Source organism: Eucyclogobius newberryi, unplaced genomic scaffold (genome assembly GCF_026437365.1).
Source record: "Eucyclogobius newberryi isolate DKJ021-1_F unplaced genomic scaffold, fEucNew1.0.hap1 SCAF_9, whole genome shotgun sequence".
Taxonomy (NCBI): Eukaryota; Metazoa; Chordata; class Actinopteri; order Gobiiformes; family Gobiidae; genus Eucyclogobius; species Eucyclogobius newberryi.
Genome location: NW_027316532.1, coordinates 36,074,549 through 36,091,216, shown reverse-complemented (window position 1 = coordinate 36,091,216; position 16,668 = coordinate 36,074,549). Strand labels below are relative to the sequence as shown.

Below are 16,668 nucleotides of genomic sequence, written 5' to 3'. Positions count from 1 at the left end.
CTTGGCCATTTGTTTTCACATGTTGTTCATAGAGAAAGATAAGTTTAATGCCATACTCTAGAACATTCTGAGGAAATCTATATGCAGAAAAGCAGGTAGCAGCATTTTCACCCAATGTCGGTGTAATCCCTCATTCGTCCAGGCGTGTTCCATAGTAGAAAAAGCTTCAGTTGTAGTCATCTGGACTCAGTTTGAAAAAATAGACGTTTCGAAAAGTCGAAACGTCTATTTTTTCAAACTGAGTCCAGATGACTACAACTGAAGCTTTTTCTACTATTGTCACCCAATAAAAATAATGGGCCTTTAATTATCATACTGGATCAGATGCCTATTTGAAACAATGTACTGATTAAAAGTTCAGCTGAATGAATAAAAAACACCTTAACATTAGCTGTTTGTGTGGTAGGTTTGGTTACAAATATTAGTAATAGTAGACTGTGTTTTGCCAACACTAACTAGCTATAATCACACTGTACATGGTGAATCTGGCAACCGTCATGATAAACAAGACATGCGTGATCAATTCTTGTTCCGGCCGTGGTCCACCGTGACTTCCGATCTGTTTCTTTGAAGTCCAAACATGTAGCGGAGCCTTTATTTGAATAATTAAGAAATCATGGCGCACACAAGTCCAATTGGCTAAAGACAGCTCCTAATTGTTTTTACTCTCTAAATTGAATTTAAACAGTCAGTGCCCATATAGATCAGGGCATATGATGCACATGATACAAAAGCCAATTGTGTGGACATTGACCTGGATTTAATTACCCTAATAAAACTTGTGTTATTTTGACTAAGATTGTTGCAATTCTGACAAAGTTCATATAATGTCATAGGCAGTAAAGGTAAAAAAAATAAGACCGTTTTGTTCAATTAAGTGTTTATTTCAGACAAGGTTTGAAAATAGTTTTACAAACTAAATCAAAGTTAATACAGCACACATGATGATGGCATTTGAAGCAAAATGCATCAGGACCGTTGACTGTAGGTAGGCTATATAGTTTGATAATATGAAAGCTTGTATCATATATGATTTGATCAGTACTTGATATATTGTAGCATGTTAGTCAGCAAAACTAGTGAATGCCTTTCTAAATGAGTTATGTATATGTTAGGGTAGACTATGCCTATGCGCTAAAACTGTGGTATGGATCAATGTCAAACACTTTATTGTCTTAATAGGAAACTTTTTATCTTGTCAGACAGTGCACTGGGATCTTGCAGCAGAGGTAACATGCTGCTCCAGTTCATATACACAGCCCATCCCAAACCACCAGCGGTCAAAATGAGGGGCCACCATGCCCTCTGTGACTCGGGGTCATTGCACGGCCTGGTCTGCATGGGCTGAATGACTCTATCCATTTGGGTCAGGATGGCTTCCCGTGCCCCTGCCCATTTCCCTGGTCCTCTCAGGCGGTACTGGTATGGAGTAACAGGACCAAACACTACTTGAGACCAGAGCCTGGGGTCAGTCAGCACCAACTTTAAGAAGTTTGGCATCGCACCAAACTGACTTGCAATTTCATCCATGTAGTCGATGTAGTCAACCTGGATCGTGTGCCGCTGACTGGCAACATACCTGCAAAATACATTTCCCACAAGCTGTAGATTTTATCACAATATTAAAAGGTGCACTGCATAACGTTTCTGGTGGGGGATCTTCTAGGTACAGGTCTCCATGGAGACCTGTAACATGGCCTGGTAGCATCGCCGGCAGGTGTCGAATCCCCACCAGAAAGGTTACACAATACCCCCTACTTAAGATTGATGTAGCCGATTTCATTTGGAATAAAGCATTGACGTGGTAAAATATGATTATTGTGAAACAGTTGACAGAATTATACACAGATACAAATTAAATTAAAATATTTTCAAAATGTTTCTAAGTTTTGTATAGTTTACTCTTAAGTATACCAATAAGTTGGTATCAGCTTAACTGCAAGTGTCACCACCAATTAGAAGGCTGTGGTTAAATCCCAGTACCAGCCGGTGCGTAAAGTGTACACTTTAAGAAACAGGCCTCATCTCTTTTAAAATCTCTTTTTGTACTTTTGTGTGTTTAGAAAAACAAAAACAAAAACCTTTTGCACATTGTATCCTCCTTGCATTTGATATCTCTTTGCATGGCAGATGTTGAAGGCAGCTTGACTAGACCTGAAGCATAATAGAACAGCTTGTAAATGTAACAGTAAACCACAATTAAAATAAACTATATAACATGATGTCACCTTTGAAAACCCGTGTGGCCCATCTGGCCTGTATCTCAGAGATGGGCATGATGGCCCCCAGCGGCTGCACTAGTCCAATGATGGCAAGCGTGGGTTTGTCCACGTTAGGTGGAAACACATACTTGAACAGAGACGCTTTATTATCAGACACTGAAACAACCTGGGACGCCAGGAATGGATAGGAGAATGTATAGCCTGTAGCAAAAACCTACAGTAGAAGAATGAGATATTTATTTGTATGAGAATACCATTAACTGTTGAATAACCACATGAGGATAAACATAAATGTGTATCTACCACAAGATCAATATTTTCCACAACACTGCCATTGTCAAACTCAACGCTGGAGCCGTGAAACCTGCGGATGTTGGGTTTGACCTGGACCATCCCCGAGAGGATGCGATTGGGCAGGTCATCATTCAAAGTGGGGTGCTGACTGAACAGCCTGAAATAGGTAATAATGTAAAGGCTAAGCATTTCACAATAAAAGCCCTTTGTTTTTGTTAGAAATGTAGACATGTTCATCAAAAACGTCCTCATCTAGGGTTATTGTTATGTTTACATCTAAGTCAAAAGGGAGGGGAGAGTGGAATCCACAATAGGATCTGAGGTTATATTAATAGAAGTGAGGAAAAAGAAGTCTCCACCTGTGTTTGGGTTTGAGGTTGTACAGACTGTGGTCAAATCTGTGGTTCAATTGTTTTTCACCCAGAGAGCAGAAAAATCCATGAGGAAGCAAGTTCCGGATAAAATTAATGACTCTGTTGAACTTCACATCTAGAGGCATGCCGTATTCTCCAACTCGATTCAAAATCCAAGCTCCCCTTCGAGTGCTCAGGTAAACCTTTCAAAACAGAGAATACGCAGCAATGTTATTTGACCTTTTAAAATAACAGCTACACAGGCATAGTTTATACACGTGTGACATTTTTAGAGTTTCACTGGTATCTGTTTCCTACAGCTGATTAGAAATGTTTTATCCAAATTAATACAATAAAACAAATATTTTATATTGAACATTTAGACATTTTACTCAGTAAACTGTAAAGAACCCTGTAATAAATAGTATTAACATCTTATGTGGCTTATATACTGTCATAATAAGTCTACAGTAATGTGTACCTGCTTTGCAAATCGGCTCAACTCTACTGCAATGTCTCCTCCAGAGTTTCCGATCCCAATCACCACAACCCTCTTATTCCTCCAATCCTCAGGGGTCTTGTAGTCTCGACTGTGGAAGTACTTTCCGGTAAAAGTCTCAACCCCTGAAAAATTAGGAGAGCAAAATATTGTAAGACACTGACGTTACACAAGGCAATAGGGGGTAAGTTACTGTACCCGTGGTGGGACATGTAGTTCTACTCATACTGGTTCTAATTCTGGATCTTTTCATTGCTCACCTCTAGCTTGAGTGATGGTCTTTACTTTTTGGATAGCCCCTTGAGACGAGTCATATAGTTTCATAAGAGGTCCAGTTCCGTTTTAGCACGTTCTAGCCAAGTTAAGCCCAGTTTTGTTTGGGCCAAGTTTGATTATTCAGATTCTACATCTGCTCTGATGAGATATTTTGTATTTTCTCTATTTTAGCCTCTACTTTGTGTTCAACTAGCTTTGCAGCAGATCCAAATATGGGTCCAAAATCATACTTGCACAATGTATTTTTGGCCAATGATTAATTGAAGTCTACATAACATTGTCCTTAAAACGGCATTAACTGTGCCAAAAGTAGTTTTAATCAAACATTATTAGCTATAATCTGAATATCTTTATGTTACTGCCATTGCTCGCTACCTTTAGGCAACAAAGACTTATTTATAGATTGATTTTACCTGGGAAGTCATGAAGAGGCAAATGGGGTTGGCAATGGTGTCCAATGCAGATCATCACGGCATCAAAAATGTGTCTCTCCTTTTTGCCTTCTTTGTTTTCAGTCTCAACATCCCATTGGCCCGAGCGAGAGAAGTCTGACCTCTGTTTTATGTGTAGCACTTTGGTCTGAATAAAGACAAGCCATTCCATATTCAATGAATTAGGCTAATGATATTGCAATACACAAAGGCATTTTGTATGATGGTGTCATTTTGTAATGCTAGAAAAGAGAAAACATTTTTTTCTTGCTTTTAAATAAAGATACTGTGCAAAACCTGGAGGCGGATGTATTTGAGCAGGTTGAAGTGGTCTGCATATTTCCGGAAGTAGTCCATGATAAGAGAGTTGTGCATGAAGTTGGGATAGTCCCCGGGAATGGGAAAGTCACTGAAACACATCATCTCTTTGGATGTGTTGATGATAACAGAGTGGTAGATGCTTGCCCTGTCCGGCTCCGGATTGTCCTGTAGTAACATGGGAAAATAAATAAATAAATACATAGATACATACATTGTTAAAAAAGAAAGACCTTCTTTAAACAGAAATGGAGGGCTAAGGTTTAATCTTCCTGTTATTTATAATGGGTTACTGAACCCCTGGAAAGGTAGAGGACATTCAGATGCTAATCAGGTACTCAGGGTGGTTGAGCCAGGGTCTCACAAAGACAAAGAGGTTTCTAATAGCCCATTAAGATTCTGAATAGGCTAGCTCGGTAGATACAAGGGGGGAGTTTCTGTTGAAACAAACAACTCTTTCTACTTCAGGAAGGCTCCTCCCAATGGGTGGGTCTTACCACAGAACAGTATTAATATCGGAGTTCTCGACCTAAATTCTGTTATTGACAATGACTCTTGGATGAGAGTCGAAACGTCTATTTTTTCAAACTGAGTCCAGATGACTACAACTGAAGCTTTTTCTACTATGGAACACGCCTGGACGAATGAGGGATTACACCGACATAGATACATACATACAAACATAATAATGCACTGGACAATAGTGACGAATAGTGCAAGAATTGGGACTTGAACCAGTGTCCTTAGAATTCAAAGGCGTGTGGTGTATCCGCTTACACAGAACATCGAGGACTGTTCTTTCTGTCACACAATCAAGTTTAACTCGTGTCATCAGCTGCAAAGTACCACATGACATACTGGGAAATAAAACCTGCAAAAGTGAAAGGCATGTTCCAAGCAGGACTTGAACCCCAGGCTTCAGTGTGCCAGGCTGCCAGCCCAATGCTCATCTCCCAGCTAGTGAAAGGCATACCAGTCGTATTCATATTCCCGGTCTAAGTTCGCAGATTGAGAATGACTCTTGGAGTCGAAACGTTTTGAAAAAATTGAGTCCAGATGACTACAACTGAATCTTTTTCTACATAAACAGCAAGCTGAAACCCATTGATAGGTTGAGATTGAGAAAACCTAAAATGGTCCAAAAACAGGTCAGAATGTGATGGGGGAATGTGCTGTTTAACTTAGATTATAGATCTGTTGACCTGATTTATTATTTTAATAGTAAAAAAGACCTATACGCATTACAGACGTGTAATGGCACTGCTTCTGGAGTACAGTGCATTGTGGTTAATGCAGTAGAAAGTAATTTTCTGTAGCTTACCAGAAATGTTGTGTAGGATATTATACGTTTGGAAGTCATACAACCTGCAAAAACCTCAACATCTCTTAAGCAATAAGATTTTTTAAAACAGTATAGTGATTTAGGCGTATTAAAAGACAATCTTCGTTTACATTGACTGACTGACACTGACACCAACAACTCAAAACTCAAATTTGGTCTTTACTTTTACAACCTGAATCTTAATCAAGTGTTTATGGTCATTTGTGAAGATGTATTGATAGGACTATTCAATGGACACCAAAAAAATTAAGATTAATCATGATACCCCCAAAATCAGTGCGGGCCTCTGATTGCGCTGGCCTCTGATTGCGCTGGCCTCTGATTGCGCTGGCCTCTGATTGCGCGGGCCTCTGATTGCGCGGGCCTCTGATTGCGCGGGCCTCTGAGCGCGGGCCTCTCAGTGCTGGCCATCTGCACCGCTCTTGCCAAAACTGTCCAAAGCTTGTGCAGAGCTCACCTTGAACCTCCACAGACCCCCGATGTCATCGCTGCTCTCGTAGCAGACCGGCTCAAGACCCTCGTCCAGGCAGCTCTTGATCGAGGCCAGTCCCGAAGCGCCCGCTCCAACGATCGCGACACGGCGTGGCATGTTTACTTCCCGTTTCCCAGTGTTTTCCAAAAGGCTGCGGGACACAGACCGCAGGAGCCCCCCTCAGCGAGGTTTAGCCTACGGTAAACAGGCTTGATTATCAGTCAGATAATAAGACAAAACTCTCTTTATGCTGTAAATGTTGCGTTTCACAAAACTTACCAGTGGCTCTGTCAAAGTGCGGCTTCGCTGCTAAAAAGTTTCCTGAGTTTCAAAGACGATGGGCGGAGTGGAACGACCCAGCGCTGATATAGTCAGGATTGAACGTTGACCCTTTGAGATATGGTGACCAGATTTTCCATTTTAAAAACTGGAACCCGGGTTGGGATAGGGGTAATGATTCAATTGTAAAATGCAAGGGTAGTTAAGGTAAGTACATTTTTGCATCAATTCACAATTCTTTCAGGGTTTATATATAAACTGAGACTAAGAATCAGTGGAACCTCTTTACTGGTAGCGGGTCTAAAAGTGCTGCAAAACAGGACAACTTGGGTTTGAATACATCTGCTGGGACATTTACCTATTTACCCGTCTATTTTCCCGGCCTTGAATCCACTGAACAGAGGAAAAGCAAACTGCAGTGTTTACGCAGTGACGTGCATTCAGGGGAGACGGTGTTTAACACATTCGCGTTTGTAAATCTGACTTTGAAAGAGTCTGTGCCTCACCTGTCCTGAACCTCACCTGTCCTGAACCTCACCTGCACTGAACCTCAGCGCGTCACGTGACCAACTGTTATTGACCTGGAAGGACCTGCACTAGAACCATGCGGGTGAGCGCGTGCGCCACATTTATGACATAAGCAATAGGAACGATGGTCAGGGAATTGACAAATCACAGTCTCGCCATTTTGCTCCGATGGTCAAAGTACATTTCACTACATGAGTAAAAGTACACACCCGGTCAAATATTACTCCAATACAACTAGCCTAAAGTAGCTCAGTCCAATTATCTCGTTAGAACAGCAGATATTGTTATTTGACCCTTCAACGCCTTGTTCCACACTAACAAATGAACAACATGGAGCCCCAGCCTATACTGTGGTACAGGGGTACAGTACAGGGGTACAGTACAGTACAGGGGGGTACAGTACAGGGGGGTACAGTACAGTACAGTACAGGGGTACAGTACAGGGGTACGGTACAGGGGTACGGTACAGGGGTACAGTACAGAACAGGGGTACGGTACAGAACAGGGGTACGGTACAGGGGTACAGTACAGTACAGGGGTACGGTACAGGGGTACAGTACAGTACAGTACAATACAGGGGTACAGTACAGGGGTACAGTACAGTACAGGGGTACGGTACAGGGGTACGGTACAGGGGTACGGTACAGGGGTACGGTACAGGGGTACAGTACGTTACAGGGGTACGGTACAGAACAGGGGTACGGTACAGGGGTACGGTACAGTACAGGCAGGGGTACAGTACGGTACAGGGGGACAGTACGGTACAGGGGTACAGTACGGTACAGGGGTACAGTATGGTACAGGGGTACGGTACAGTACAGGCAGGGGTACAGTACGGTACAGGGGGACAGTACGGTACAGGGGGACAGTACGGTACAGGGGTACAGTACGGTACAGGGGTACGGTACAGGGGTACGGTACAGTACAGGCAGGGGTACAGTACGGTACAGGGGGACAGTACGGTACAGGGGTACAGTACGGTACAGTACAGGCAGGGGTACAGTACGGTACAGGGGGACAGTACGGTACAGGGGTACGGTACAGGGGTACAGTACAGTACAGGGGTACGGTACAGGGGTACGGTACAGTACAGGCAGGGGTACAGTACGGTACAGGGGGACAGTACGGTACAGGGGTACAGTACGGTACAGGGGTACGGTACAGTACAGGGGTACAGTACGGTACAGGGGTACGGTACAGTACAGGCAGGGGTACAGTACGGTACAGGGGGACAGTACGGTACAGGGGGACAGTACGGTACAGGGGTACAGTACGGTACAGGGGTACGGTACAGGGGTACGGTACAGTACAGGCAGGGGTACAGTACGGTACAGGGGGACAGTACGGTACAGGGGTACAGTACGGTACAGGGGTACGGTACAGGGGTACGGTACAGTACAGGCAGGGGTACAGTACGGTACAGGGGGACAGTACGGTACAGGGGTACGGTACAGGGGTACAGTACAGTACAGGGGTACAGTACAAGGTTACAGCTGCATACATTTCTGAAGTGAGCATCATTAGGCTTGTATTTGGCACCGAGGTGAAACATGAAAAAATCCACAGTGGTAATGTTGCTTTTCATAAGCTGTGATGTTTCAATGCTGTTTGTTTGTTTGTTTGTTTGTTTGTTTGTTGTAACTGTTGAACTTTGCTGCCTCTTGGCCAGGATCCCTGGAAAAGAGTTTTTTTTTTAATATCAATGGGACTCTACTTGTTGAATAAAATTAAAAAGAAAAGAAAAAACGTGTACCTTTTTAGAAAGTATTATATTTATCTTTCAAAGGCAAAATCAAGTCAAAATAATAAGTACTCAACTAAAATATGACCTAAGTAAAGTATAAATCCCAATCAAGTACAGTGGGACTACTGAAGTCAATTCAATACATTTAGTTACAGAGAACCTCTGATCCTCTGTCTAATGTCTTCGCTTTATTGTTTGCTCATTTTTTAAAATATTGTATTATGGTCTGGGCAGCATAGCATCATAGACCTGACAGAGAACATGCCAGTTGATTTAGTTTTTATTTATTAATAACTGTTTATTAATCAACCCCTGTATATTGTTCCATTATTGGAGTTAAATCGCCATCTACAGGAGCTTAAGTGTAAGTGCTATCTTTACAAATACTTGGTGTTTTGTTTCTGGATTTTAAAATCTCATTTGCTGACTTTCTGATAGTTTACACTACATACTATTAGAAATGATTTAAATAGTAGCTGGAAGAGACAAAATATGAATTAAAAAAACTTTATTAAAGCATTTAGACTTTCTAGAAAGTATTGAAAAAAATAATAATAATTACACCAATGAAACGTCTGTCCAAAGTTGGGGTTTGTACAGTAAGACCCCCATTAGCACAGTTCCTGACACTATGACAGAGAACTTTATTTTGGACCAGGGTTTTCTCCCCGGCTCTGGTGCCACTCTGGTTTTGAAGGGACGCAACACGCGTTCCCATTGAGAGAGGATGGCCTGGCGTGCTCCACTCCACCGCCCTGGCCCAGTCAGGCGGTACTGGTACGAGGTGCAAGGGCCAAAGAAAACCTGCAGAGCCAGCCAGGGGTCAGTGAGGAGGAGCCTCAGGAGGTTAGGACGAGCCCCCACCTGCTCAGCCAGAGAGTCCATGTACGGGATAAAGATCACCTTCAGAGGATTGTACTGCGAGCAGGGAGACCTAGAGACAAACAGGTTACTTTATTCATTATTATCAGTTTTGATTGATTAGCTTAAAAAAAAACATGTTGCAATGTTTGAAAAGAAGGAGTTCTACCCCTAGTTCATTTTAATAAAACATTATTCTACTTACAAATCATGACCATTATCAGACAAGTATATATATATATATATATATATATATATATATATATATATATATATATATATATATATATATATATATATATATTAAATATTATAATATTATATATATATATATAATATTATAATATTATATATATATATTATAATATTATATATATATATATATAATATTATAATATTATATATATATATATATATAATATTATAATATCATGGTGGCAAAGACGGTTAGCACTCTTGCCTCCCAAGAAGGAGATCATGGGTTTGATTCTGTGACGAGTTGGCCACTGTCCAGGGTGTACCGCCTAAGGCCCAAAGTCACTGGGATAGGCTCCAGTCACCCGCGACCCCGAAAGGGAACAAGCGGTAGAAAATGAATGAACGAATAATATTGAGTTTGTTGCTATATTGATTGATCTATATATCCACATACTTTTACCACACTGCTTCTTTGTATTTATAAGCAAATAGTGGCCTCATGCCTGAGGGGAGTGGCTCAAAACGTCCATGTCGGGTCAGCTGTGATCCGACCTGCACGTCCCCTGTACTGTACCCCTGTACGGTACCCCTTTACTGTACCCCAGTACCTCTGTACTGTACCCCTGTACCCCTGTACTGCACCCCTGTACTGTACCCCTGTACTGTACCCCAGGACCCCTGTACTGTACCCCTTTACTGTACACCAGTACCTCTGTACTGTACTGTACCCCTTTACAGGCTGGGGCTCAATGTTGTTAATTTGTTAGTGTGGAGGTCCATTGAATCAACTGTGTGAGGAATGTGCTTTGTATTTTTTAAAACAAGTAACAAACTTAATACTGATTTTCAACTTTAAATTAAGAATAAATATTTGTTCTTACCTGGGCTTGATTTCTTTGTCTTTCTCAATTTGTCTTTTCATGTTTTCCTCTGAAGGTAGCTTTATGATGCCTGTAAAACACAAAGAGAATCACAATAAGGACACGAAGGGGACCATTTCTATTTATTGGCATGGTTCATAGCCGATACAGACAATATAGAAGCATTGTTATTCATCCAACCTTTGAAGACCCTTGTGGCCCAGCGCCCCTGCATCTCCGCCACGGGATTGACGGCTCCTAATGAGTTAATGAAGCCGACCACTGCCAGAGTGGGATTAGCCAGTGATGGAGGGATGATGTGCTTGTAGAGACTCCTGTCACCACTTTGATTCTGCAACTCCGGAGGCAGAAAGGGAAAGCTGAAGATGTACCCAGTGGCAAAGATGACCACATCCACCTGGAAGTACAGGCCACAGCATAAAGACTCACATTCACTCCTCAATCCGTTTAACTGTCAGTGCCAAGAGGTGAAGACCTGAGCTACAGTGAGGCTACGTGTTCATTTTGACAAGAAATGTTAATCAAATCATTCTTTTTACTTTTAGACTTAGATATAGTTTTAGTTAATGAATATGTTATGTTAATTTAGTCCACTAAATCCTTGATAATCGAACAAATGGGCCGTTTAAACACTTGCTCCTTGGACACTGAGTTTGTGTATGGTCTGGTTTGAAGCTCTGATTCAACTTGTTCCTTTCATTCATCCCTGTTTTGTTTAGTCATAGTTTTATTCATTATGATGACTTTTAGCTTTCACAGGTGTCTATTAGAATTGATTTTAAGATGTACCGATCACTTTTAGAGCACATTTTAAGTCTATTTCTAAGTAGATATAATCAGTATCATCCTTTAAATCCCCCCTTAAAACTCACTTTTATCAAATAGCCTTACTTTAACTGTTTTGAATCTAATTTGATGCATTTATTACTGCTTTCTCCCTTGCTGTGTTTTCCATATTTTGATTGTACTCTGACTGTCAATACAGAGATGTGTATCATGATCATTTTAAACAATATAATGTCACTAGAAATAGCAGAGTCTGAGGAGCTTAAAATGACTTCATCATACGACAGTTGTATTCTGACATTAAGGACACTGTGAACATGAAATTCTAACGCATTTTGTTATCGTACTTCATCAAAACTTTTAACACGGGTCTGTAGTGATATCCATGAATCAGGACGCGTATCGTATCAAGTTCCGTGTGTCGGGATTCGTATTGTTTGGTGAGCCCTACTTGACTGCATCATGTCTTTCTCTCTCATCACTTTGTAAACCTGTTTTTTTAAAAGTGCCTTATAAATAAAGATTTATTGTTACTTATTATTTTGAATTTAGTTTTACTTTGCAAAAATATGATACTGGCGAAAAACCATGCCAACATATTTCACAGGCCATGAAATTAAAAAGGAGAATAATTCAACTCTTGACTGTATTTGATACTGTTTGTACAAGGTCCACTTTATGCAGACCTGACCCATTGACACAGACAAATTAATTTATCTAAACATGGCTTTGACACACAGACATTCAGTTTATATACCTCAAGAAATGAATACACAACGTCCTAAAGCTAAACTACCTCGTGAATGATGGTGCCATCATCAAAGACGACACTAGAGCCAGAAAACTCCTTGACATTTGGTTTGATCTGAACACGTCCCGAAAGGATACGCACTGGGAGCTCGTCATTCACCACAGGGATCTGTGTGAAAAAACTTAAGACACAACATTGTTGGCATCATTTAATGAAAAGACTGCATGTAAGTGGTTGATATATGGATTAGAAAATGACTTACTTATGTTTTGGCTGGAGACCATATAAAGTGTGATCAAACTGCTGATTCAGCATCTTCTCTGTCTTCTTATTGGCCCGCGATGGAAAGACGGTCTCATAAAGCTGGTCCATACGTGAAATGGTAATGATGTCTGAGGGAATCCCCCGCGGTCCCACTCTACTCGTGATCCACGCGCCACTCCTGGTACTCAGATACACCTGTACACCCAGACAAAGTTATTCATTCATTATGTCCTCTGCCCTAAAAATATATGACAATTCATACAATCTTGTGAATAGGTGGTTAGTTTATTCATTATTATTATATATTTATGTCACTCGTTCTTACATTTTTAAAGCTTCTTTTATCGAGAAATACTAGATATGAGTGCATCCAGATATCATTTTTTGTTTGAGTAACATTATTAGCAAATTGTCACCTTTTCCGCAACCCTACTGACGTCCACGGCAATGTCACCTCCGGAATTCCCAATCCCGATCACAACAACTCTTTTCCCCTGCAAACCCTCTGCATGGCGGTATTCCCGGCTGTGGAAATATCTGCCCCCAAAATTCTCAATACCTAAAATTAAACAGACTCATTTTACTGCAGATGCCATGGCTTTGTTCAAAATGATCATTATAAAACGTCTCATACCCGGGAAGTCTTTAAGTGGAAGATGTGGCTCTGTAAAGCGCCCAGTGCAAACAATAACTGCATCAAAAACATGGGTCTCCTTCTCTCCATTTTGTTTCTCTGTGTCCACAGCCCATTGGCCCGTCAGAGCTGAATCTGGGGTCGGTCTCACTTTTTGCACCGTGGTCTGGCAAAGCAGGTAGAAAAGCATTAGAGATTGATAGTTTAACAAACAAAAATACAATAAATTCCAAACCTTGAATTGAATGTGAGGCAGGAGTTTGAAGTGGTTGGCGTACAGGCGGAGGTAGTCCAGGACCTCAGAGTGATGCATGTTATTGGGCAGTTCAGACGGAGGAGGGTAGTCACTAAAGGCCATCATCTCTTTGGAGCTGTTTATGACCACGGACTGGTAGATGTTGGCCCGGCCCGGCTCAGGCTCCTCCTGGAAATGGACAAAATTATGAATTCAGAGTCAAGAGCGGAGAAATTCTTCTATACTACCACTTCAAAAAAGCACAGAGGACGCAGAATATCATAGGAGCCCTATAGAGTTGAACAACGTTTTGAACAGCAACATTACAAGTGCTTTCAATACAGCAATACTGTATTTGATTTGAACATATTTACTTGAAATGAGAACAGTGATTGGTAATGTTTATGACATATGAATTCAATCCTATTGCCTTGTCAATGCTAGAATCTTCATTCTCACTTTGGCAATCACTAATTATTACTATACTAATAATACTTATACTATGTATTTGAAGCTTTTCAAAGAAACCTTACACACTATAAAATGTATAAAACTTTGCCACAAATGAAGAATACAAGACTGGTTAAGAAATGGGCCTATACAAAACTAAGATATAAAGATGATTATAGGATTTTTGTGACTAAATCTTGTACCTCTAGAACTCCAAACATGGGCATTAGGAGGTACACTTGAAGGACTTGAACACAAAATGACCCAAAATATAGGGGAAATCCTCAAAGTAAATATATAACAATAGTTCTGACCAAGCCAAGCACAAAGATCTGGAGATCTGCCCCCTGGCATGCAGCGACCACCACTCCTGGTGGTTTTCTTCAAACATGAACTGAAACAAACATGTACTTCTCACCTTATATCTCCAGAGCCCCCCAATGTCATGGCTGCTCTCAAAGCACGTGGGCTGCAGTCCCTCCTCCAGACAGGTTTTGACACAGCTTAGACCTGAGAGACCAGCTCCGATCACTGCCACACGCTGAACCATTCTGGACAGGAACAAGAGGACAATGCACTGAGATGGACAAAGAAGCTGCTCACTTGCTCCAAAGTAAAAGCATCCTCCTGTTTGATTAAATATGTATTTCTTCTCAACTTTTTTCTCTTAAATTAACTGGTTCTATTGCCCTTAAATAAATTACTTAATTAAAATATATTGTAAACAATGCAAGAGTTGAACAGTACATTACCACACCCACCATCCCTACTTGAATTTGCACTGGTTTAAATGCAGCATAACTGCATTAGAGATTCCTTTAAAACAAAATCAAATCAAATACTTCATACCACTGAAATAGTGTGATAGAGTCCTAATAATGAACCTAACTAAACCTGGTCATCACTTCAAGGCAAGTTTATTTGTAGAGCACATTTCATACACAAGGCAATTCAAAGTGCTTCACACAACAGGAAAAATGCATTCAAATTACAAAGAAATTACAGAAATCACAAAACAGTTTAAGAAATAAAAGAGAAACTTCATCATCACTTTCATCAGCCAGTTTTACAAAGTTTACTCACGTATATCTCAGAGCACCTTATCCTAGGTCAGAGACCCCAATAGTGAGAGCAGCAGACTCTCCACCAAATTTAATGTCTCTTGTCAAAGAGCCAGAGGCGTTTCTGGGGAGTGGCCAAGGGTGGCCCTAAAATGTGATTGGCCACCCCTAGTTCCACCCCACTTAGACACTTAGAGGGGCTGAGGCAGTATATTGAGGTATATTGAGGGTTAATAACCATTTGTTTAATTTTTACCCATGATGATGCACCAACTAAATCATTTTTTAACAAATAGCAGCTGGAGGAGAGAGAAGGGAGAACTGCATGTTCTGGGGAGTGTTGTGGCGTGACTGAGTGGGCTGGACTAACTGTATGAGGGAGGAGCACATGAGAGGAGTGTCCACCAACATTCAGTCCTTTGAAGGTTAGGAAAAATACAGATACGATTGTAACAGTCACAATAGTGGATTTAATTCTAGCTCTTTTTTTTTTTATTAATCAATCCTCACAAAATGTTTATTTGAATGATTTTGTAGAGCTACACATGCTTACACTTCATAATAAAAAAGTATGTTCATGCCTTTTTCATGCTATTGTTTTCATAAATATCAATACTGTTACAATACAATTTTATATATTATTAAATATTGTCATTGTGTGACCAAAAAAAATAATAATCTCAGTGTGTGAACCACTGGCACAAAGTCAGAAAGGTCATCTAACTCTGCTCATTCATTGTCACCTTTGCCTCATATTTTGTCATTATCGGATTCAAAGTCCGAGCACAGAACTGATTAAAAGACCTTAGCAAACCTGCTTGTGTGTAAATTTATTTTCAGATGCAAATGCAATCACCCACAGGAATGGATTTATTAGCAGATTAGCAGAAGATCCATTTGCAGCTACAAAACACAATTGCATCATACAATCATTAGATTAGAATTCTTCAATTTCTTGGTTTAAAAAAATATACAAATTTCTCATATTTTGTATCCAGTTTAAAAAAAAAAGCCTGTCTTATCAGCAGACACCACTTAAAGTGTCCAAGGAATGTGTCAAATGTCAACATTCTGCTTTTTGAGTACCGGTAGATAAATAAATAACCTGGTTTAAGCATTGCAATGCACCTTTATTCATTGTTTTATTCTATTATCATTATTTTATTATTATTATTATTATTTTTATCTTTTTATTTTTATTTATCTATTTTATTTTATTCCCCCCCATCCATTCCCTGTTAAGATAGGAGAAGAGTTTTTGTTAAGAAGAGTTTTTTTGTTTTTGTTCATAAGAGTTCTATTAAGAGTGTGTTTTTGAAACTTCCTATAATCTGTCCTTTCCTCCTGTTTCTACTGCAGTGTAACAACAAAATTTCCCCTTGTGTGGATATTAAAGGATTATCTTATCTTATTTTAGGCAGCTTTTCTGTCTTCTTTCAGAAACACATATGCTTCGTTAGCTTTTAAGGTTATTGCTGTGTTTTAAATGACATTGCAACATCCACAGGCCTAAAGCATTTCATTGAAATAGGGATTGGCAAAATGATTTAGATTTTACGTTTTTACATGCAAATGAACACAATCCAGTGAGTTTAAATGATTTTAATGCATCTTTTTAAAGCACTTTGAATTACTTTGTGTACAAATTATGCACAAATAAAATTGCCCTGCCTTACACAACTTATGTGAACTGTTTTGTGTTTTATGTTGCACCTTAACGCTGAGACAAGTTCTATGTTGGCAAACTGTATTCAATGACAATGGCAACAAACCTTCTCTGATTCTGAAA

At 40.2% G+C, this 16,668-nt stretch overlaps 2 protein-coding genes across 2 annotated transcripts; both read right to left on the bottom strand.

The window, feature by feature from the left end:
• Positions 1 to 1,152: 1,152 nt before the first annotated feature.
• LOC140353323 (flavin-containing monooxygenase 5-like) lies at positions 1,153 to 6,378 on the bottom strand. Its single transcript, XM_072437823.1, has 9 exons — positions 6,193 to 6,378; positions 4,373 to 4,561; positions 4,058 to 4,223; positions 3,351 to 3,493; positions 2,876 to 3,072; positions 2,526 to 2,673; positions 2,229 to 2,436; positions 2,082 to 2,154; positions 1,153 to 1,579 (listed from the first exon to the last, which is right to left on the bottom strand). The coding sequence occupies exons 1-9, from the start codon at positions 6,322 to 6,324 to the stop codon at positions 1,168 to 1,170; spliced, it is 1,668 nt and encodes a 555-aa protein (XP_072293924.1). The 5' UTR covers positions 6,325 to 6,378; the 3' UTR covers positions 1,153 to 1,167.
• A 2,871-nt stretch (positions 6,379 to 9,249) lies between these two features.
• On the bottom strand, positions 9,250 to 14,956 carry LOC140354125 (flavin-containing monooxygenase 5-like). The gene is made up of 10 exons (XM_072439022.1): positions 14,902 to 14,956; positions 14,237 to 14,369; positions 13,369 to 13,557; positions 13,134 to 13,299; positions 12,916 to 13,058; positions 12,498 to 12,694; positions 12,281 to 12,416; positions 10,879 to 11,095; positions 10,699 to 10,768; positions 9,250 to 9,692 (listed from the first exon to the last, which is right to left on the bottom strand). Exons 2-10 carry the CDS (start codon positions 14,366 to 14,368, stop codon positions 9,317 to 9,319), a joined length of 1,626 nt encoding a protein of 541 aa, XP_072295123.1. The 5' UTR covers position 14,369; positions 14,902 to 14,956; the 3' UTR covers positions 9,250 to 9,316.
• Between the last annotated feature and the right edge of the window lie 1,712 nt (positions 14,957 to 16,668).